Source organism: Pholcus phalangioides, unplaced genomic scaffold, assembly GCF_987345545.1.
Source record: "Pholcus phalangioides strain wild (caught in Gottingen) unplaced genomic scaffold, Ppha-v1.0 ptg000004l_1, whole genome shotgun sequence".
Lineage (NCBI taxonomy): Eukaryota > Metazoa > Arthropoda > Arachnida > Araneae > Pholcidae > Pholcus > Pholcus phalangioides.
Window position 1 is genome coordinate 18,845,775 of NW_028301597.1, and position 25,186 is coordinate 18,870,960.

Here is a 25,186-nt window from a genome sequence, read left to right on the forward strand (position 1 = left end):
CATATATGGTAAACCCTTTACCCGCAGATCAAATGCAGCCCTGAAGGTTATCTGATGTGGCTTCCCGCATCAAACCCAATTTTGTAAAAATGAACTAAGCGGCACATTTTTACAGATCACTTAAATGACCTGTGGCACCTTTTCAGATCACTGAAGTAGGCTCGTGTGGTGTAGCAGTAGTAGGTAGGGCCTCCAAAAAATGGCTCGGGGATCCATTTAATGGATGTTGTTCGGATGATGTTCTTAAGTCAGCCACCTCGTTGGGCAATTTGCCTGTTGTGGCGTGGTATTTGTATACATACAGACATACTTTCACATTTATATATAAGACTAGCTATTATACCCGGCGTTGCCAGGGTTTTCTTCCATGAGGCGTGGTATTTGTATTGTATAAGCTGTACAATTTATATTCATTTGAGAGATCTTGGATAGATTAATTCGATAATTCGAACTTTTTCCCCTTGAACTTTCGGAATTAACCAAGTTCGACTCTACTATACACCGTATACGCACCTTAGAGAATATACATAATTTATCCTTGTAGCCTACCTCTCCTTTAAGACATGCGCCTCGTAAACATTCCTCTGGGGAATTTGGAAATGAAAGACCTCAAAAAATCCCGTAAGCAAAACTTTCATGAAAAAAAACAACATTCATCATGACTAACTAGGTGACCATATTTCATTGAGAAAAATATGGGAACTGCGATCTGAAATAGGCTTCTGTAAAACGCGGAACATCGTCAACTGTCACCAAAAACGTTTCCGTAAGTCCACAAAATCACAAATTGCAGCTGAAATGGATGAAAACTATAAGAAAATTTGGGGCTACAGGAAATCGCTGTGAATTGAAATATGACGAGGAAAAACAGTGAACCCCTAAAAAATATGTGAGATGTAATTACTATTTATATTTATAGCCATAGTTGTCAAAATATAATTCAGAAGCTATGAGAATCATTTTCGTCCGCAATTTTATTAAAGATTACAAATTTAATTGCCGTTGGAAAAAAACGGGACAGTCGTACATTATAAGCCATACTGTATAAGCCTTTCAGACCCTGGTGCCACAAATGTGTGGGTTACTTTTTCCTACTGTAAAAATTTTTCTTTAGACCTCAAGGAGTTGAGCCCTTACTTAAAGGAATGTGAAAATTTTGAATCAGAAATATGGTGAATATGAACTTTGAGGGCTTTCATCAGAGGGCAGCACTTGAAGTTGAATTTTCAGGGTTTTTTTACGATGGTACTTCCAAGAGAAAGTGCCTGTGGGAAAAATGTGATTTATTACATAAAATTTAGCAATTAAAATCTGTAAAAAATTGTATATGAAGATAAACATACCCTGCATCATATTGCAGAAAAAATTTGAAGTAGATTTGCTGACATTTGTGTTCTTAATGCATTTTTTTTAGTATTAGAAATGCAAAAACATTTTGAAAATTCAAAAAAAAAGGAATGCTTGGGTCTGAAAGGGATAAAAAGTCGGAACGGACAAAAATACAGGACATATGGTCACATAACTCATGCTGTAAGAAAGTAGTCCGTCAAATTGCTTCAGATATTCTACTGGACGTTGAGTTCATAAAGGTTGAGAAACACTGTTCTATGCTAATTACAATTCTTACGGTAGTGAGTCATTCACCAGTTTAATCAAGAGATGACGCCTACGAGGGGAAAAAACGCACAACTCTTCTACCACGCCAAAATTTAATTTCGTGTCTTAGTGGTCCACCATTTGGCGATCTTTCTGAAAATATATCAGCATCGGAGAAAAGAATTATGAGAATATTAGCACAAAATAATAAAGTTCGACGTATGTAGGCGTCTTTTTTTTTTTAACCGGTTATTTCAGGGAAAAAAAAGAACAAAACCGCTTCCGCCCACCACAAACATCTAGGTCCCGATGTGGAAACAAATACCAATGATTGTGGTCATCAACATTTAAATGTTTACATTCTCGAACACATACGTTCGGATAGGTAACTCGTGACACGCACAGTGGGTAAACGAAATAAACAGTAAAAATAGCGAGGGCTCGTGTCAACGTGAAACGGCTATTTCTATTTCTGTGGGAGCGATATGGCGTTTCCATTTCACTACATTCCGATGGATATGCTTCGTCGATTTCACATCGTTCAATTCTGATTAAAAAGAGAAATTTAGATCACACAGATATAATCACGCCATTCTCTTATGAAAGAAGCGTGATGATAAAATAAATAAAAAAGGGAATTGCACATTATATACCGTGGAAAGGATAGAAGTCAATAGCCTATGAATTTTTCTCACGATGATAACTTTATTTTCCGTTCTGAAAGGAAAAAGAAGACACATACCCCCTCTCACGAATTCTATTATTTCCATTGCTCTTATTATACACAGATAGAACTAACATTGAAACGAACTCATTAAATAATAGATTTTTCTCTCTCAGGCTTCAAGAAACCAATTTCTCTTGATGGAGTGAGAAAGTAGAAAGTTTGATTATACAAGAGATAGTTTTCAAGTAATACACATCGGACCATATTACCTAACTGGTTTTACTGCTGCTTGATATAATGGCCATGAAGATACGTATATTACGTTCAAAATACACCCAGAAGCGAAAGCTAAGCGGAAACGATGAAGCCTATCCCTCAATTGTTTTTATCGTTTTATTTCCTTTATACGAATCTTTTCCTTGCTCGGATCCCATCTCACGGACATTTTTTCCTCAAGGTTCATTTTTTTTTTTCGTTTAGTGTTTTCTAATCGCATAGAACGTCGAATGGAGAATGTCGCTTGTCTTATTACGGAATGGCTGTTTTGCATACGCCACTGTAACAAAAACGCAGAGGGTGGGGGACGTTATCTGGTCGCATTCAGAAGAAATGATAGTAACGCTGTATTGATCGTTCTTATTCGAAGAAATTGTGCGCAACGGGGGAATTCAAACCCGAATTTTGTGCAAATTCCTGAAATTTACATTCTTTACAAAATATTTTACGATGGGGCAGTGTACCGAAAGATACATTTGCAGAATTTTACGAATTTCAATGTTCACATGGACTTTCATGTAAAAGATTATCTTTAACAAGAAAGATTATCTTTTACAAGAAAAATGATCTTTTACAGGAAATTATTGTCTAGTAAGATTTTTTTTTTGTGTATTCCTTAAATTTATTTAGTTAACTTATAGAATACAAAACCAAAAAATATGTAAAGGTTGATCCTCACGACCTCTAAGCTAGTGCACTTTCCTTGTGGGGAAAATTGACAAAAATACATGAATTTTTTATATAATATGATGCTTTAATATTAGATTATTATAAAACTTATAATTAAGATTATTATTATATATATGATTTAAGACTATTCATTATTACTTATTTTTATTATTATAAAAGAGCAAAAAGAATTTTTTTTTGAAAATTATATTGAATTGGAGCAGTAGATCCCACTTATAACGCTCCCACTTTGAACGTTTTCCCGCTTAGAAAGACTTGTTTTCATCGTCCTAACTTTAATTTTCATTTAGATTTCCGTTTAAAGCATTTACCCACTTAATGTTTTTTCATGGCGGTTTTTTTAGAAACGTTGTAAGTGGGATGCCCCGTCAATCATGTTTATAATAATCTGCTCTTGCTTACGTTTTAGGGAACATAAGTTTAGAGGCTTGCAGCAACTATGTTGATTTTTGTTTCATAAAACACAATATCCAAGGAATTGAGTAAGGCCGGTATTATTACACTATAAAAGTGTTTTCTAAAAGCCCTTTTATAAAACTTGAAAAATTCAATCAATAAGCTTATTGGTTGCATTTGCTCGAATGTAACTATGATCTTTATTGGTTATTAAGTTTTATAAAAGGGATTTTATTAAACTTTTATGTTGTAATACCAGCCTAATGAACACATTTTACCCGTACATCTAAATAAAGTACCAACTAATGAATTGCTTCTAACCCATTTATGGCCGCACCTTGATGTCCTTTGAGTTCCATTTCGATATTGGGATATTTTGTTGAAATTGTGTAAATTCAGAATATTTCAATAGACTATTTTATAAATGCATACATCAACGGTAGGTATGACACTAGACGACGAGTGCCCTCAATTGAGGACAGCAAAAATATGATGACATATTTGGGGAAAAACAAGTGGAAGTGAAACGAAATTGAATATCGTTAGTTACATCATACTGCAATCTAAATAATCAATTACAAAACAATCACTTGCACGAAAATAACTATAATGTCTATAATATTATTAAGACGGAAAATAAAAGTACGCGGGCGATAATAAAATACATCAACTCCAACAGCTCGTTTCTATACCAGAAATGGCTTCTAGAGAATTTTTTCTATGTCAAACGCTGAGTGTAGGGTAATTACCTACACATGCTAAAATATACAACATCTAGCTGCAAAGCCAAAATATTATGCAAAGCCATATTTTCGCTGTGTACATATATCTTCAGTGAGTACAAAAATGGGTTAAAATATTCAGAGTTTGTTTTTATTTTTCAAGATTTTTCTAATATAAATTTAGACAAATACATTTAATAATTTAAATTTTTTCTAACATGCATCCTAACCGAACGGTGACTCAGTCCATATCCCAAGGAATTTCTAACCGAAATATCGATTTCTAACATACAGTAAAACCTCGATATAACGATACTCTGCGGACCAATAAAACATCGTTGTAGAGGGATTCGTCGTTATATCGAGCATCGTTGAAGCGAGGTTTCACTGTATATTAAAAATGCTTGTTTTTAAAATACGATAAAATAGTAATTGCAAGGAAGTAAATTTTTATCCTGAGAAATGTAAGTCGAATACGCCGATTCGATATCACAAACTCATAAATAAATTTAATTATTTTTTTTTCACGGTGATTTAGGCTAGTTTATCAATATTCACACGATATATTGAACTTTGGATGGGAAACTCGAATTTTACAACCGTGAGTAGAAAAATAAGGATTTTTCGCTACATATTTTTATAGCGTATAAAACAATAGAAATTGCAAGTGATCAAGTAGCAACGAACAAAACACTGGACCGTAATAACTGATATTATATCTTCTCTTAGCGTTCAGGTCATCGCCTATCAATGTCGAAATCGCCGAAAGCTCTTTAATAACAAAATGACAAGACCACGGCACTAGTTGTTCTTCACACGGGCGATGATTCTCGGATAACTTTCTCATCCGCCGATAATAAACGAGATAATAAAAAAAATAATAATAATAACAAAAATAACAAGGGTCATTTTTTCCCCCTCCCCGTTGTTATCTTCCTGTTGTTTGATTGACCGCCATGGACAATTGAACAGCAGAAATGTCGACAACGTCCGTGCTCAGGTCGGAATTATGAGAGGAACGGGTGTAGAGATTACTCGACTGGAAGTAACGGCCACTGAGAAGGCAAAAAAAAAAAAAAAAAACCGTGAACCGCTACGTATGATGATGACATTCCCTAACAGCAGGAAGAAGACACCTGTTCGATCACGTTATGTATGGGCATGAAGCGTTCGGACACATCGCGATGGTCACGCCCAAGTAAATTGGACCAAAAAATTACGATGAAGACTATAAAGGTATAATTTCACTCACAGAAATTCGTTGGATCACGAAATTATGCTTTGAATAGGAAATCGGAATGATTGGAAATGATTTGATTTCGAGCGTGGAAGATCGAACTTTACGATGCTCTCACCGGGGAAATTTATACGTACTGGATGTAGTCCCGATTTCGGATGCATTCAAATACAAATACAAATACAAATACAACGCCACAACAGGCAAATTGCCCAACGAGGTGGCTGACTTAAGAACATCATGGATCCCCGAGCCCTTTTTTACCCTACCTACGAGCCCTACCTACTGCTGCTACACCACACATGCACCCCGCCCACAACCCCCGCGGAACCCCCCAACGAATCGGTACATGCGGGAATGTGTGTGTACGTGCAGTGAAACCTGACGTGAAGTTTGTTCCTGTGTAATGCTTGTTATGTGTAGTGCTGCCATCTGCCACCAGTTTTTTTTTCTAACTATGAGTGAAGTGTTATGATTGAATGATTTATCGTTGTAGGACTGTTGCTCTCTGTGGCGAGACTTTTTAACTGGGAGATCGGCTCGCATTTGCGCCTTGAAGTTGGAAACCACAGAAAACCAACTTCAGCCGACCACCACTGTGGGGTTCGAACCCGGATCCTCGCATCGCGAGCTTGTGCACTTATTTCGAATCACGTGTTTGTTTCAATTGTGGGCAAATAAGAGAATTTTAGTTTCGGAAATCCAGTATTTTCTGGATGTGACATACATCGATAGTTTGATAAGAGAAATAATAATCTGTGCGGATATGCATCGTGGTGAAGGATATTGCTAAATGTACCCAGGGCTACATAGAGGGCGACTTCAGTGGGCTGTCACTCCATTCAAGTCGCGCTTGCTACCTTGGCTCAGTGGGCGTGATCTCGTCGCTGCTGTGTGACGTCACGGCCCTGATACTTTTTTTTTTGCAGATGACATCAGTATACTAAACGTGCTTTACTATCGTGGCTTATTTTACATTTTAATTTCTTGTTTCATTATTTTAAGTGATATTTCTCGTTTATGGTGTTGTTTTAGTGTCGCGGGTATGCGCGTGTAGTATTTTTATAATCTATTGAGCTAAGAAATGGATTAAATAAAAGTAATCGTTGGTGAGTTATAATCAGGGCCGCAACTGGGGGGGGGGGGGGTAGAGCAGGCGGGTAGCATGCTCCTGGTGTCGAACCAGAAGGGGCACAAATTTTAGCCCTTTATCTCTCTTTTAACATTACAAAGGGGTGCCAATATGCGTACTTGCTCCGGCTAACCAAGCATCTAGTTGCGGCTCTGGTTATAATGTCTGTTGATATTAGCATTCAAAATAATAACTTTTAACATCTTATATTAGGAATTTCTTTTACATTTGTTTCCCACAGGACGTCGGAATTGTTTGGAACTTGTGGGTAATCGCCTTAATTTTTACATGGGGGTTTTTTTTCAGTGGGTGCTGAGACCCATACTATAAGTTATCGTAGGTGCCCGAGCACTCACAGCACGCCTGGCTTCAACACCACTTGGCTTCCCATGTTTTTAATGTTGCTGTTGTATCGGTAATAACGAAGTCAACACTTCTTAAAGCTACGACTAATCGAAATGAAAACAAAAAAAAGATTTATTAAAATTCTAAAAAGTTCAAAAGATAATTGAAATCGAGTGTCTCGAGTTGGCTTTCAATCAACCCAATAAACTGTTAACGTACGTGATTCAACTGAAATGGATCCGAGAAAAATATTCTCAATGGAAGTTACCCCATAAGAGAATGCAAACTTATTATTTTAAATGTTTAAACAGCTGAATGAAGCAAGCCAATAAATATACAAACATTAGTGGACAATAATCGAAAAGATAATTTTGGAAATAATAAAGTAAAATGGGAAGTACAGCGATTGTGCAAACTACCGTAATTAACAGGCTAGCCAAGCGGGACACTCACTTCTGTCAGGGCAATGACATCACGCATGACGTCAGCTAGTACCGACTCTGGCGAGTCATGAGGCGGGGGATCGTCACGAGATATTGCTGTGTTAGGAGGCTGTTTACCAGTGCAATCTCGTTCAGCACAAGGAAAGAAAATATCTGTCCGCTGTAGCACAGTGGTATAGCCCTCGCTCGGACAGTGACAGATTGGTGGTTCGATTCCCCACAGAGAAATTCGAATTTTCTATCCTCATCTTCGCTTGGTAACAATTATACTTTCTATAATTGGCGAGAGGTTTACCGTTACGTTAAAATAGAAGTGCTATTGCCCAAACTTATATAAATATTTGAGATCTATGGATATGATGGTAATAACGGGGGGGGGGGGGTGTTCTATTCCCCCCCCCTCAGAAAATGACTGATACGTGTAGAATAGCAAACATGCTATACTGGGAATCAAGTCTACTATTCGGGCTCTATTGTTCTCCACCCTCACCAAAATAAATTTCTGGCTACGGCCGGTCCTAAATGCACTTCAATTGAATCAAAAGTTAGACTATTACGATAAATTTTGAAATCTAGAATTTTTAAGTCTAGCCCAAGGAGGAGCAAAAGTATTTATTTCTGAAGTGACCCAATTCAAATTCAAAAATTTTTGTTTAGAGGAAATAGCGAAAAACTATGAGATGGCATAATGCAGAACAATTACACGATGAGTGACACAAGTGCGTTCTAGCAGACGCGATTTGAAACTAATTTTTTAAACTTTTGATGTTTGATAGAGGACTGTTTATCCAATTCTTTTATGGTGATAACTCGAAAATACTGGTTTTTGATTTGTCACTTCAGGAAATACATGTGCGCTATGAAATGTTGCCGTAGGACCAAAAAATTGATCACTTGAAATTCACCAGAGATTCTAAACATTCCTAAAAAGCATAATTCACGGACATTCCTTGAAAGTACTCCGAGTAAAAGTGGACGTATCGATATTCAGAGCTTGACATGCTTCTCAAACAGCACAAAAAAAGAAAATGGTTTTAAGGCCCTATTTTTCTTTGGTGACATATAGAACAAATACAGTAGCATGCGATTAGGCTGATAATGTTTCATCACATCCCAAAATACTGGCTGAACATTTCAATCTCTTTTATTCATTTTGCTTCCATCAAAATTCTTTTATGTGGAAAATCATTCTATGAAGCGATGCGGTCAAAAGCCACAAGAATATACTTTTTTTGCATCGAAATCGATTAAATTCCACAACGGACAGAGTTTCAAAGTATCAGAAATAAATATAAATAGCTCAAAATTTTGGACAGAAAAAACAGATGGAGATTATATTCCGAAGAATAGCGGCAAAGTTTACCACTTCGCTGGAGAAAAACGCTAAGAACTGCCGGGGATGATGCAATATTTCAAGATAACGTCGATTATAGCCCCACTGGATATATCCCTATTCAAGTCGCCTCAACTTTGATGGGCCTCATCTCGTCGCACGTCATTTCCATACGCCTCTCATCCCTTTTTTGTTTCCAGAACTTTTCTATATCCACAGTGGATTTATTTATTTGCCAGTTTGTTTGGTGAAATATATGCTTATAAATTGCATTAGTTAATAAATATAAGCGTCAATTTATCAACGAACCATTCACGTACCCAAATAATGAAAGCAATAAACTTTTCGTTTATCTCGTAATAAGTGTCATTCAACGTGCTGATTTATACGATCACGGTAAACGTTCACGAACGATATACACATGATGGCAGATGATGATGGAGTCTTTCCGTACACATATGGTCATCAAAGATCGAAAAAATCACGTGCAGATGCGCGCCTTTAATGTAAATAGCCACGGAGAAAAATTTCTATCCACACACAATATTCGTCCGATTAAGCTGAAGAATGAGTGAAAACAACAGTCCGTTTACTCAGCTGGGTAGATCATGTGATCAAATTCAATAACGACGCTGTTGCGCTGGGTGTCACAAACTTAAATATAACCGAAATCACTTCGTTTGGTCAGAAATGTTGAATGATTTTCAGTGTCATTACAACAAAAATGCAATGAAAGTAAAAGTCTGTAAGTCCATAAAAAGACACACCATAAATTACAAGGTCTCTCACTTTTCTTAATTTCGCTATAACGCGATTTTGAAACATGAGTTGATTTTAAAAATCTCAACCTGATTAATTTGGCCTGCAGTTAAAGATCTTAATCCTGAAAATGGGCTTGTGCAAATTAAAGATATGACGTTGTTAGAATGACGGAATCCGTCGGATTTTGATTTAAGACAAACGTGGGGGCAAACACTCAAATCCAATTTACCAGATCTCACTAATCAACATATTTTGATAATCTCTTCAAACTTGAGCCAGAATTGAGTCAAGAAAAATTTTTTTTGATTGATTTGTGTTTATTGTATAATAAAAATGCCCTTTAAAAAGAAAATTAATTAATTATTTTCGGTCGATATCTTTACTAGGAGCATTTGAGTTAGGTTACTCTTACGCATATCTCAAATCTTGAAAAAAAATCATCAGAACTATTAACCCTTACAGTGGCAATACCGGGGTATCTCGTGTGACTTGATCCACTTTATTTTGAGAATCCCAAAATATCTTGTTTTGCGGCTAGAGATATGATAGAGACCCATAGATTGATTCATTTTCGCTCTCTACATCCGCCGATATTCAGTTTGGGGGGTGGGGAGGTTAAAAGTCTAGAATTCGGATCAACCAAAAAAATAAAACTTTTCGAAAAAGGGTTCCAGAAAGCAAGGCCGTCTTAACGCATGGGCATACAAGATAGTGCATGTGGTTAAGGAGACACGTTAACGAGACATGCCAAACAAAATAATGTCTAATACATGAAATAAGATTTTGAACTAGGGGTGACTGGCACTTCAAGTCTCATAGGGGTATGTGCCCAGCCCAGGAAGTCTCTCTTCCCGAGGAATCATGGTGCTGTTAAGACCATGACCTCCTCATGGGAAAGGCTGACAGGGCTCTGGAGGCCGTAGGAATAGGTTTTATATTGTTTTAAATATTTAAAGCTAAATTTTCTTGAAAAACAATGAGAAGCCAGCTAAAAATTTCAGGGGGGGGGGGGTGTTCTCGAAATCTCCGTTCAAGGATGCAAAGGCCACGAATTCACTACCATATGTGTTTGTAAATAAATCGACATATTTTTCGATAATAGAGCAACAGAATTTCAAGTTCTGACTTTTTTATGAAGTTATCGTAAAGTATTATGCGTAAACAATGCAACGATATACAATTTTACGGCCCGGTGCGATCGCACCCTTCGCACCTGCCTGAATCCGGCCCTGGGTTCCGATCCTCATAACTGTAGGTTCTAATCTTTTTTGTTTTTGTGTGAAAACTAAATTATAAAATGAGATTCGAAAAAAAAAATAAACTATTCGTATAAATAAAATTTTTTGGATATTTCACTTTTAGAACAAAGAGGAAAAAAGAATTCTAAGATAAGAGAAAGTGGTTCATGTCTGACGACGTGCAGACGTGAACACGGTCATCAATACTGAACGAAACATGCACAATAAAAGCGTTTTCAAGTTTTGATTACAAACGATCTACAAAGAGAAAGGGGGAAAAATCATCACTCCGCCGATCGTATCAAGCGAAACATTTCTTTTGCATCCCTACTACATTTTTCTGTGCGCTGAAAAAAAAACCACGGTGAGTACGTATATACATATTATGATCGATTCTATTTCTTCAACGAAATCTTGTCAACTTGGCCAAACAAAATGTCTTTAAGTACTATGCATGGGCGGAGATACGGGGGGGGGGGGCGCAGGTGGAGTCGACTGATCTAATGTATATATGAACTGACATCATCATCGTGCCCCCCAGACTTCCAAGTCTTATCTCCGCCTATGGTACTATGCTATATATTTTTCCCGTTTTTAAAACCCAAAACCCATCTTTCTTGACATTGATGCGAGTCAAATGCGACATTGAAAGAATTTAGAGCCTACATACGAGGTTTGATTGGATTCTGAAAAGACGGGGAATGCGGATACCTAATTTTTTTCGGTTACGTGCTCTGTGCGACCAAATCCTTTTCTATTCCTTTACTTCGACGATAGAGGACCGGCCCTTATGAGATATTATAATTGACAGCGATTACACTGCGCAACACTGATTTTGGTACCGGGGTTTTTCTTAACTGACTTTATGTGTATTTCATGAGCTGAAAACGAATACGACATTAGTTTTCGCTCATCAGCTCTTGTTTGTGAGGTATGAAAATAGAGTTATTCACGTCAACACACTAAATTAGGCTTAGGGTAAAGGCGTTAAATTGAAGAAAAAATTGCTTAATTAATTTTTATCATTTCAATTGATCGATTGAATAAAGGCACAGCAACACTCCTGTAAATCTTAATAGCTTAATTAAAAATCAGAAATGAAAAAAACAACAACAGGAAAACTTATTTTTTTTCCTTCTCCGAAAGCTTCTTTCGTTTGGAATTATTAAGTGAACTTTACTGTTGGAATCTGTAAAGAGACCAACCAATCTACCATCATATGAGTATTCCATCTGCTCTGGTATGGGTCTTCCATTGCTTTTATGTGCTGGTGAAATCGTTCACCTTGTTCCTCACTAGTATCACCTAGATTTTCGGGGAAATGGTTTAAGTGGCTGTGCACGTAATGAACCTTTATGCCCATATTACAACCAAGGTCTCTAAAGTTGTCGAGAATGCTGCTAACTAGTTCAACATAGTTTTTAGCCTTGTGGTTGCAAAGAAATTTCTTGACAAGGAAAAATGAGATCCACACTGTCATTCATGGAATCTACGAAACGAGGATCATTTATGAGCTGTCTGATTTGAGGACCATCAAAAATTACAGCTTTAAGTTTTTCTGTACTTATTCCATGCATTTTTTGTCCTATGTATGCAAAGCAAAGGCTGTCCTGTCATCAAGAGCTTTCATGAACTATTCCATTAACCCTAGCTTTATAAACAACGGAAGTGAGATGATTCTGTCTCGTCTGGCTAACGAACGACATTTCTTTCTCAACAACCATGTTCTCTTCCGTAGGCCACTCTTTTCCTATTCAGTGGTACTGTTAGGCTCTGCTATCCCATAGGCACACGAAGCAATGATATTTCGTGTATTCCTTCTTGCTGACCAAGGAGAAATTTAATAATTTTCAAGTCCACACAAATTACTCATTGATGTTTGTGAGACTATCTTCCCTGACCAAAGTGATAGTATAGTATTTCCCTTTCGTTTTGGTTGCGTGAGCAATGGGTATTGCCCCCATTTAGACCCCCTTCTCTTCCCATTAGACCACTGTCATAGATGTTATGTATAAGTTTTACACACTGTGTGTGGAGTCCAAATTTATCTTGGTCACCAAGTTTAACGTCAAAATACCCAAGGTAAGCTCTTTTAGGGTGTTCGTAGACATAGGTTCCACTACGTCTGTGATCATCCTGATGTATTAGCAAAATACATCAGGATGATCATTGCAACTTCTTCGACTGGATGTCATTTTTTCTTTTATTCAGCCCCTTAAAACAAAAGAACTTTATAAGTTATGTAGCTGTTCGTGATTTGCGGAATAAAAATCCTGGGACATAATTAAAAAATTCTTTCATTGTGATTAAAATGGGAACATCCAGCTAATTATACCCAATAAGTGTCTTGCACAGGGATCTCCGAATAGTGTGCCGCTGCACCTCGATTACGGGATTAACCGAATATGTGCCGCGGGACATCTTGAGAGTAACATTGGTATTTTTAACCAATCGGGTCAGTAATTTGCCAACGATGTATCGCGTGGCACTTTAATGGGCTGCTTTGCAGCGGAGTCTTCAACTACATTCTACTTCTTTACTGCACACCAACTCGGGTCATATCGTCATACGGCAAGATTCTACCGATGGAGCTGGATGGGAAATGAAGGGGTCATCTATCAGTGGTCACCCCAGGCTCGGTAGGTAAAGAACTTATTTTCTATGTTCTTACCCCGGATCGAACCCGTGGGCCCTACGGTAACCTTCATGGTAGAAAACGAGCATCTTACCACTGCACCACTCGAGCTCAATTACATGCTGGTGTTCAAAACTAAATTAAGTGTAAACATTTTGTTTTTGATACAGGGTGAGAGGAGGGGGCGAGTAAATATTGTATAAAGGAAGAAAATCTCGAATCCTATGATTAGTCATACGATTCTTTTGGTAGGGTCGTCTTCACTTGAAAGTTTTTGCACCTTAACGTTTTTAAAATGCACCCCTCCCCCTTTCAACCAAATTTTCAACTTCTATGAAAAATGTTACTTGGTCTGTAAAAAGGGGGGGGGGGATACGCACAGGAGAGCCAGCAAAAATATTCGATTATTTAAACTTTTCCCCTTCAGTTTGGCCACTTGTTAACCCTCTCACCAGCATTGACGAGATATTTCGCTTTTTTATTTCAGGGATGACAAGCCCAGATATTTTGTAAAGCTGGTTTCTTGATGGAACACATTTCCCTATCCCTCTTATTTTACAACTGCTGAAAATGGAAAGGTCTACTTCATTAAAAAGAAAAGATACGGGATTTTATAGGGGTTGGTTTAATTATTTCTGCAACGCTGGTTAAGTTGAGATGCAATGCTTCTCAACATTCTGTCGGAAAAAACAGTTATTTTGAAGCATTATCTTCATCGCTGGTATGTATTCAAAAACCAGTGGCACATTCATTCCCACGTTACATGAAACAGCAGTAAACTTAGACCAAGGAATATTTCACAATCAGTCAATAGCAAAACAAAAGTACTATAAAATCGCATACAATTGCAGATTATAATGCCATTATCAAGGATTTTTCAATGAAAAAATTCAGCCATTGAGAAAGAGTGGGAGAAAAAAAATTAGTCAATGCAAAATACGGCGTTTATTCTGCTCGATCGAGCGTTTAGAACAGTAAACAAACAGCTCGGAAACAAATAAAAAGTATCGCAAAGCCGTACACGTTCGCGTATTGTTTGACTAACTATTATGCAATCAAGGAAGAGTTGACTCCGACGTGACATTAATCTCGATATAACGGAAGGACTCGGGACTTGAGTCTTAGGATTATAACTGCGTTTGGTTTTATGGAAGCAATTAGCAACGTAAAAAAATGCAGTACAAGATACGCTTTATGAAAATTTTACGGCATCGAGATTTTAAAAAAAAAAAATTTAATCCGATAAAATTGATTAGCGCAGTGACACGAAGAACCGTTGTTACGTGTTTCGAAGGAAAAGTTCAACAAAACTTTTAACGACGAGGACAAAAATCATTGACCCTTACGATAATTTTAACAGTTCACCATTTGTCAGATTTGAGTGAGATACACACACGTTTGCACATTCTCAAGCGCCATCCGTGAGATTTCTCTCAAGTTCTGTTGAAGTAGATTATATTGCAAGTAAAATATTTCTTGTCTTCTCTTCCAATTAATATTTGAAATTTCCGTCGCTTTTAAATCAGCTACCTGACCGAAGAGACAGCATTTCAGAAAAGTTGACATAAGGCAACGAAAACGCACGGTTTGAACCAGTGTTTTTCAACCGTTACCGGTCTGCGGGAATTTCACGTTGGTACGCGAAACATTTCGTCGAATTCTTGAAGCAAATACACGATAAGTAAGCTCATTTTTTGAAGAAGTCAGAAAGATGCTTTTTAAATTTCTATTCGTGTAATAAAAACCGAACAGAGGAATCGAATGGAAGTTGTTGCAGCGCTTTATATCTCAGAAACTGTGCTCTCTGAAGCCACGCACATAGTTTTTTCTACAGCGGATGTACTACTAAAAAAAATAAAAATAAAAGCATAAATATTGTTTGAAACAAAGAAACCTTGCACTGGGGCCCTTGCTACCGCCTATCAAAGGAAACCAAAACTATTTGTTATAAGTTCAAGTAAAATTGATTGTTGGTTTTTATACCGGTTTCAATCTTGAAAATTAATTGTGCGCGTGATTACCAATATATTGTTTATTTTCATGATGCCCTCCGGTTTAAAACCAATAACCAATTTTGCTTCAAGAATTATAACAAATAGTTTTGTTTTTATTTGCTAGGTGGCAGCAGAGGTCCCAGATATAAAGGATGTTTCTCGCATGATAAAATTTAAATTTTCCTCTTGTTTTTCACCGGTTCGTAAATTATTTCTCTTGTTCATGCCAGTCCGTAAATTGTTCGCGCAATCTGTCCAGTTTGCAAGTAGAAAAACATCGAAGAACACTAGTTTAAACGTCTAATTTCGTTAAATCGAGTCGGTCTGAAAATAGCTTTTTTTCTGCGTTCTGTTCGTTTCAGTCAGTTTCGTCTAATATGTGCTGATGATGCCAACTTCTGGTGTAGAAGAAACTCCGAAGTGATACCCAAACTCACGACAGCCACTAACCTGAGAGAATTAAATTCATTGAACGGCGGCCGCGAATATCTAATCAATTGCGTAACGAAAACACATTAAACGCTCGTATCTCAAAATGTAAATTAAACAGTTTTTAGCGAGTACAGCTACAGACCGAATTAGACAAATCTATTTCTTAGAAACCCAGAGGTACCTATGTTAGTGAGAGATTGAAATTGGGGGGGGGGGTGTTATAAATTGTCTGTTATGGGGAGAGACAGCCCACGGCATCTTTGCCTGGGAGGGGGAGGGCAATGCATTTTCAGGTGAGAGATACATTCAACTAAGCTAAAAAAAAAGACCCAACTTAAAACTATAAATTCAGAAATATGACATAAGAAAAACTTGTCTTACACCTCGTTAACATATAGGCCTACATACAGACCCCAAAGCAGAATGTTTTGCATTGTCCAGCAACAAGCGCTGTGCTGACTAGAAATGTTCTGCAGTAATAATCACCATAATAGTGTGTTTACTACACTTTTCTTAAAATTCTTGCAGTGGTCTGCAGTAGCACTGATTTTAGCATATTCTGCTTTTGGCCAAAGTTTTTCACGGACCCCCCCCCCCAAAGCCAAACGTTTAGAGGGTCCCCTTTTAAATTTACTAGAAAGCAAAATATTAAAATAATGATAAAAAATTGATCTCCAGTCTCCTATGATGGAACGATGTCAGACAGTCCCTTGTGATGCCTGAAAAATGTTTGGACCCGGCAACTGTCTATGAAAATTGGTAGAAGTAGAATTCCCAAAAATTCTGTCTGCTAATACATAGCATGAATCTATATTTCAGAGGTTCTTAACTAGAGGTCAACGGACCCTTTAGAGGTTTTCTTGGGAAGCCTTCATGAGCCTCCAAGGGCATGAGCTTCGATGAAAGAACGATTAACTCATTATTTTTATCTTATATGCAAAATATTATTCTAGAAAGGAGTCTGTGGCTTTAGTTCAGTGATACGAGGGGTCCGTAAAATTCAAAAGTTTAAACAACCCTGATCTAGATGGAGCAGCAACGACGACAGAGGCTTTGAATCCCAATTTTCTAGCAAATTTATTCAAACGGAGGCAAGAAGGTTCCTCTTTATACCTTCCACAAAACTGGTCATTAGGGACATGGAGAAAGGGGAAAAAAACCTTATTGTAGAATCAGATTATTGAACTTTATGGTGATGTGAAAAAGATAGGAATTAGCACTTAGAATTTCAAATCATTTCCCAAGTTCCATCACGGGAAGGGGACGCGTCACGGCAAGGCTATTCCGGCGTCTCTTGCTAATCTATAATTGATACGAGCTCCTTTCCCGCGAAGTGAAAACTGAAAATAATGAGAAAAATTCATTTAAAAAATATATTTTTTGAATTCTCTAATGGTGATTTTGAAATTTATGAGATGATTTTTTTAAAGCTTACCCCTCCCCAAGTTCATTTACTAGAAAATCGATGGATGACGAGGAGGGAGGACGTTACTATGTCGTGGCCAAAGAGGGGGGGGGGTGAGATCCGCTTAGGAACCATGTGGGAATTTGATCTAATGAATCAGATTAGTTTAGCCTGCAGCGATTTGTACCGACACCCGAGCGACCAGAGTCTGAAGAAGGAAAATGTCTATCCTTTCAGTTTTTCGGGCAGCATTGGGAGAAGAAAAATTGTTTTGGGTCGTAAATACATACGATAACTAACGAGAACACTTTGACGCCAAATTTACTATTCTTCAGGGGTCATCCAAGTATTACGTCAGCATCGGGGGGGGGGGGATTCGGATTTGCTGACCTTCGATGACAAGCGGGGGAGGGGGTTTGAAAGTTGCTTACGTCATCAACCACAACCTTTTTGAAGATATGAAATATTCTAAGCTGCTTACGAAATTTTGCTGACAAGGGGGGAGGGGGGTCAAAAATGGCTAAAAATCATATGACGTAATACTTGAATGGCCCCCTAAGTCGGCATAGCCCTTCTACCTCCGCTCCTCCATTTTAGTGGCAAAAGTCACTTGAAATATACCTGAAACAGTATCAAAGTATTAGAAAAATATTTCTCTTTCTTTTTAGAATACCTGTTCCGCCACATTAATATGTGTTCAAAGTCGCATGCTGCCCGCGGGCAGGAGACTCCAGATCTACAGCATAGTTACCCAAATTTTCATGCCCCTTCTTCACAAAATTTTTTCTCTCATCGCTCCCCAAATCAAGCAAACCCATTGGATCCTATGTTATAATCGTAGCTTCTGTGACTCCCCCCCCCCCAGGCGGATGATATTGCCCACTTTGGGAAACACTGATCTCTATAGTATGAAACCAATTAAGTACGGATAGACAAAATAGTTGTATGCATAACTAAAAGTGGGCTTTAATTCAGACGCATTGAGTCTCGAAGGTTGATGCATTACCGCAGGGATTTCCGGACTTTTTTTTACATTTGCGGAACTCTTCCAGAATTTTAAACACCTCTTAAAACACAACTGCCCGATCACGAGGAATTTTAGTGCCTCCCTAAATGAATGACACTAGTTGGATCAGTTGATCTATTATGTCATTAAATAGAATTTCATCACCAAAATATCTCGGGGTGGGTTCGTTGAAAATTCGGCTCAGGGGCTCTGATGCAGGAAGTGAGGACCATGCATGGCACTCAGTTTCGCTATCCCGCAATGCTTCAACGCAATGATTTGGTAACGCAATGATAATTTCAACGCAATCTGGCGGGAATTATAATTGCAAGTGCACTCTTATCAGAGTAAAATTATTTATTCTCCACTGGACTTCCCGGTGCAAAACTGACGCGAGAGAGAGTCGATTTCAATACCCATTTTCAACGACAAAACGTCATATGCTAAACAGAGCAGAGAAATTTATATTAACGGTTGACACGATTCTCTGTTGGCTATTGTTGTTGCGGCTCTGATGGAGAACAAATAGGGCAGGCACTTTTGCCATTCAACTTCCATATTAATGTCATGATAGCACTCGGAACCACAGAGTCAAGTGTAGCCGCACCGCATCGAGCTGCAAAATATAGGGGGGGCCATGAAACGGAATGAAAATACATTCATATTGACTTTAACTTTATATCCTGGCATTTATAGCTTTAATGACAGAAACACCAGCTAATTTTTTTTTGACGTTTCAATGACACATACGCACAGAGCCCTCCTCCAGTAAAGATTTTTGACGGCCCCTTTTGACAGGTATCTTCGACGAACAGCCAGGACATTCACTTTCTCATAAAAAAAATGGCTTTCTATAGGGCACCTAAGCTACACGCTACCCCTCATCGCCCCATAACTCAAGCCAACCCATAGGATCCTATACAAAATCCAAAGCATCTATCATCCCCCTGAACACTTTCCATTGCCCCCCCCCCCTGCCCTCAAGGGACGATATTGCACACTTTGAGGAAACATTAGGTTAAAGGGTGAAATTTCGGACCCCTCTGGTCCGATGCCCTCTCCGCCAGTTGAAGTCTGCACGCAGACATCACACGGGGCCGCTATATACCCTTTTTGAGAGCATTTTACTAGAATTAAGCTACTGCTCTCCTCCCTGTCCTAGCTTTCATCGCATTATAAATAAATGTTCTGCATCTATTCAAATATCATTAGTCTCTCTGTCTTTTCATTTCATTTTAAGTATTTTAAAATTTGTAATTTACTTGTTAACTTTATGACTTGTATAATTTTATTTCAATAACTGGGGACGAATAAATCGAATTATGGACTAATAGTATTTATCAACCAAATCGTGCCTAGCATACATTCCGATAGATCTTAATTTCCCAAACTTGCTGTTCCCCGTCGCCCCCTTATTTAATTTTTTCTCTCTCATCGCCCCCACCTCAAGGGAACCCATGCGATTCTATAGGCTACTAAACACAACAGGGGGAATGGGGCTTCTACATCCACCCGGAATATTCCACCTCTCTCCCCCCACCCCCACAAAAGGCACCATTATCCGCTTTAGAAAACACTGCGATCATGCCCCACATCCTGCAGCCCCCTACCCCCGTAGTGAATTTATGGTGGGAATAAACGCCAATGATGTGATCCTGTCAGCCCTGTCCTTGTGGGGTCATGACAGCGATAGATGAAAATTAGATTCCCACGATAATAATTCCATCCAAAAAAAAACCATTATTGCAATGTGAGCGATATGCACATTGTCCCCCTGATCATGGATCTCCAAATATTTTGATACACAGACGTAAACGTGCTTCATGTTGACATGGAGGAACGCGAAATTTTTTTTTGAATTTGTAGTAATGACATCGATAACATGCATAGTCAGTAAGAAAAGGATAAATATTTTTGATAAATACTCACCCACATAGTGAAAGATAGGAAACAAACACTGTGCCTTGCGCAGCTCCTCATCATGCCCATTATTGTTTACAAACACTAAAATAACAGATGATGATGACAAACCTCTTCCCCACGTCCGATAATAACGAAATGAGTTTCGGTTTCTATGGCGTTTCAGTCTACGGATGATGTTAGAGAAAACCCGATTTTTCTCTCATTATTATAATTATTCAGTCACATATTCCTCACACAAAAAAAAAAAATCCGGAGCTCACAACTCACTCCACGATGACATTATTTGTTCAATGCTATGCCCCCGGTGTTCGATGTTCCCCCCACCGACAAGACAGCTGAAGCAACGGACAAATCCCGCTTCAAACAACCCGCACGATGCAGCTGAATCTCTGCCGTGTTTTTTTTTTTCACGACTGAGCTGATGCTTATGCGAACATAATACAGACTCCCTATCTCGCTGCTTATCCTCCACAAAAAAGTTCAGTTGCTAGGCGGTTTTCAGCTTCACTTGGCGATATTTGCCCTCGCCAATACGGCCAAGGATGTTTTTGGTCACGCTTCTTGTGTTTTTTTGCAGCATCTTTCCATAAATAGATTTAACGCAATTTTGCTATTGAATTTTTCGGATCTCTGGGGTTTATCATCCCAAAAAATTAGCTATCGTTTTTGTTCAGAATCAATCGAGATAATATGAACTTGCAAAGAGTTCTTGTTACGATAAATGCGATAGATTGGCGATTATCCATAATCGCCTGTTATGCATAATCACCACAGTCATCTCGGTGCGATCAATTTTCCTACATTTGCCACTTTTTCCAGTGGTTGTGCACAATTCCCTAATGAAGTTGGTAAGTATAAAGAAAATCATGCGGAAATATCACTTAAATTCAACCACTTATCGGTTTCTCCCGTACATGATTGGTGCACTACACATATTTTGCAATAAAAATTAACTTAAATTATAATAAGTGTTATATAAGCCGGAAAAACGTATTAATTACTATTAGTCTTATAATATTAGCTTCCTTCATATTCATCAAAATTTTTAAACATAATCACATCATCGTCCTAGACCAGTGTTTCCCAAAATGGAAAATATCGCCCCCGGTGTGGGCGATGGAACGGTTTAGAGGCGCGATAGAAGCTACAAGTATAACATGGGATCCTATGGGTTCATTTGAGTCGGGGGGCGATGACAGGAAAAAAATTCTGAATAAGAGGGCGATGGGGAACAAAAAATTTGGATAACTATTTCCTAGACTGAAGCTTGCGCAAAATGGCCGGTAAATTTAAGTAATTCATTGACGATTTATCATACTTAACAATCCGAGAGTGGGGGGGGGGATTGTGCATAATCACCGACAAATGTGGTAAATCCACAATATATTTATCAAAACTAATCAAATATTACTTTCCAAAATGGTCGGTGATCAAGCATAATCACCAGATTTATCGAAACACATACGGCATGATACCCACGGAGAGTGAGCTTTGACATGACTCTACCTGGAGACTGACCTTAAAAATGTTCTGTTTTATACATTTGGAGGGTTGAGAATCAAGGTGATCTCTATGTAAGTCACTGAAGTGAAACTACTCACCATAACAAATCATTGTTTCCTGAAAGCTTTTCTGAAAATACAACAGAAATCAGTTTTTATTGAAATGACTTTTTTAGTTTGCAAGACACTTTAGACTCCGCAGCCACAGATGATCCATGAATTGGGCAAGGAAGCCGCGCGTGACAAAAGTTTGACAACCACTGCAGTACAGTACTGTATTCTATTGCGTGTAAAAACATCATTTAACTAAAACTTCTACCGTCACCTATCAAATGAAAAACATAACTGTTATAATTCTTCGATTGAAATCGGTGACTGGTTTTCAATTAATGTGCTGCTTTGAAAAAAAAAAGCAAGAAATACGGTATGATGTTAATAAATATTTTTTTGAGCAATAATATAAATTCAATTACAAAGTTTTTGCTACTAAACTTGAACGGTTGATGTTTGTGTGTGTTGTAAAATAACGGTAGTAAAATCAGCAGAGAGCAGTTAGCCATTTGACTACATTTACAAAATGTTAAAGACCGTAAACCACCGTAAGCCATAATTGGTGATTCGGGGTTCCCAATGGGTAGTATTAACCCATCAGTCGCTGTGGTGGTCGAGTGGGGATAATGACGGACATGCATCGCAACGATCCGGGTTCGAACCCCACCGTCGTCATAGTGATGGTCGGCTGAAGTTGGTTTCCTGTGGTTTCCCAACTTCGAGGCGCAAATGCGAGCCGATCTCCCCGTTAAAAAGTCTCGCCACAGAGAGCAACAGGCCTACAACGATTAATTTTTCAATCATTACACTTCACTCATAGTTAGAAAAACTGGTGGCAGATGGCAGCACTACAGATAACAAGCATTACACAGAAACAAACTTCACGTCAGGTTTCACTACACGTACATTCCCGCTTGTACCAATTCGTTAGAGGTTCCCCCAGAGGAATATGGACGAGGTACATGTGTGGTTTAGTATAGTATTAACCCAAACCCCCCCCCCTTTATCATTACTCTATCGATTCCTATAGCAGTAGTGTCACACTACTAGTGTGTTTTGCTATATGACGGTTATAAACATTAAGGTGTTGATACGTAGGCTACTGCCACCTATCAGTAGTATACTATACTACGTGTCATCATAGTATTAGATAATATAATACTATAGATATAACACAAATAAAAAGGACCCCCCCCCCTTCTTTTCTCCCTCTCTCACACAAGGAAAATATAGCATGATCCCACTTATTAACCAGACCAGTAGATAGTGCCAGAATTTTTTTTATGCGGGCTTTACTTGTATTATTTTACAGTCAACAAACATCAACTGTTAAAGTTTTGCAGCAAAATCTTGATAATTTAATTTATATTATTGCTCCAAAATATTTATTAATATCATAGCATATTGTCTTTTTCCTGGGACACATAACCGGAGGACTTCGTCATTATATGTTGCAGATCTACTGCACGCGAATCATTCGGAACTCCCTCTCCTAGCCGCGAGTAGGGGGGTCATTCAAGTATTACGTAAGAAGATTTTCAGCAATTTTTGACAAACCCCCCCCCCCTCCCAGCAAAATTTCGTCAGCAGCTTATAATATTTCATATCTTCAAAAAGGGGTGGTTGATGACGTAAGCAACCTTCAACCCCCCCCCCCCCACGTCATCAAAAGTCAGCAAATCCGAAACCCCCTTCACCCCCCCCCCCCTCTCGATGCTGACGTAATACTTGAATGACCCCTAGGATCAAATCACGTTTCTTACATTTGGCCGGGTACATTATCATTTCGATTCTAGGCACTATCAGAAACGTCACAGCTGAGATCGAACGTCCGCCTCGTACCGCCTTGCGTTCGATGTACGACGTTGGGCGCCAATTTTATAAGCGACGTCGGGTGGAGATGCGTCTCTTTTCCGTGAGGTGGCGAAATATTTCTAAACACTTGATATTGGAGGGGTTTCCAGTTAACGCACGAAATTACGGAACTTTAACGAAGTAGACTTTAATTCAAAGCACACTCAAAACAGACAACCTTCCAGGACGGAAGCCACATTCCAATTCACGCTCTCTTCTCTTGGAAGATTCTGACTTTCTTTTAACAACGTATAAACAAACAAAGAACATTATGTGGTATAAGGCCACAGAGAGTTAGTAAAAACGTCCATACTGAATAAGATAGATTCGTTACAATATCATATTGTTTATTTCCTGCGGCACATTAAGTTGAAACTGATCACCTATTTGAGAATCGAAGAATTATAACAGTTTTATAACAATGATTTTTTTTTACATGCAATATACTATGCACTTATTTTCTAGAAGGCACATTTTTGCTGTTAAAATTTCATTTTTACCCGTTTATTTGTTATGAACAAAAGTAACTAAGAAAGGCCCTTTTTTTCACGGTGAATAAGTTTACGAAATATGGACATTTACGGTCTGAGAATGACCGAATGAACTGTGCCTAATGTGATAAAAGAAATTCAAATGTCTGGTACTCAAAATCGAAGTACAACCTCCCCCTTATAGAACAGCTCGGAGGAAAGTGAATTGATTATTGACCAATGAATCTTTCAGTGCCGAGTGGGAACAGTATGTTTTCTTTGATGTGAAGCAATTTGGATGGACTCTCTCGATGGTTTTCAAGAAACATCAAACATGACTTATGCGATGACGGAACAATATTTTGAAAATATACGCATATTATATATAAGACAGTTTCAGTAGAATTTATATTTTCCGAGGCACCTCTCATAACTTTTGAACAGTTGTTTTAACAGGACAATGCTCCTGCACATGCTTCAAAGTCTAAAAGGTGTTGCTTTGAAGCCAACTCGGGTGGAACCTCTCGAATGGTCATTGGGAAGTTCTTTTCTTAATCTTATAGAATTGTGTTACTTTTGTTGCGTTTCACTTGTATTACATTTTGATTCCCGAATGCTATAGAAATGATACACAGTAGTAAAACAAACGTAATCTTATTGCAGTCATCAAACAAGCTTGGAAGACAGTTACGCAACTAGTTATTTATGGCTTATCTCTATCAATGACATCCGAATGATGAAGATTGTGAGAAAAAATGTGTCTTAAAACAAAGTTTTTGCACATAGTTTTCAATTGTCCTTATACTTCTTCCAGGTTTTGACCTTTACTGTAATTTAAACAATTCTTTTTTCAGGAGCAGTGCAACACTGATCAAAATTATTTTCACTGGCGAATGTTTAGTTACACTTGTAATTATCGCTCTAAAATTTTCATATATTTACATCCACAAGTTTTCGAGACATGATGATTTTTCAGTTGTCCTTAAACTTTTCTGCATTACCTTATCAACAATATAGCTCTTTGGGAGGTTTTATTGCAGGAGGCAATTTTTTCTTCTTCTACTGATTCCCAACGGC

General features: G+C 38.1%; 1 protein-coding gene across 1 annotated transcript in view; it reads right to left on the reverse strand.

Annotated features, from left to right (window-relative positions):
• The window catches only part of LOC149086705 (tetraspanin-18B-like), a 65,217-nt gene extending 44,521 nt beyond the window's left edge, over nt 1-20,696 (reverse strand). Inside the window, exon 1 of the mRNA XM_089231063.1 lies at nt 20,239-20,696. Within this exon, the coding sequence (XP_089087189.1) occupies nt 20,239-20,298 (60 nt within the window). The 5' untranslated portion in view covers nt 20,299-20,696. The remainder of the gene's footprint in view (nt 1-20,238) is intronic.
• Between the last annotated feature and the right edge of the window lie 4,490 nt (nt 20,697-25,186).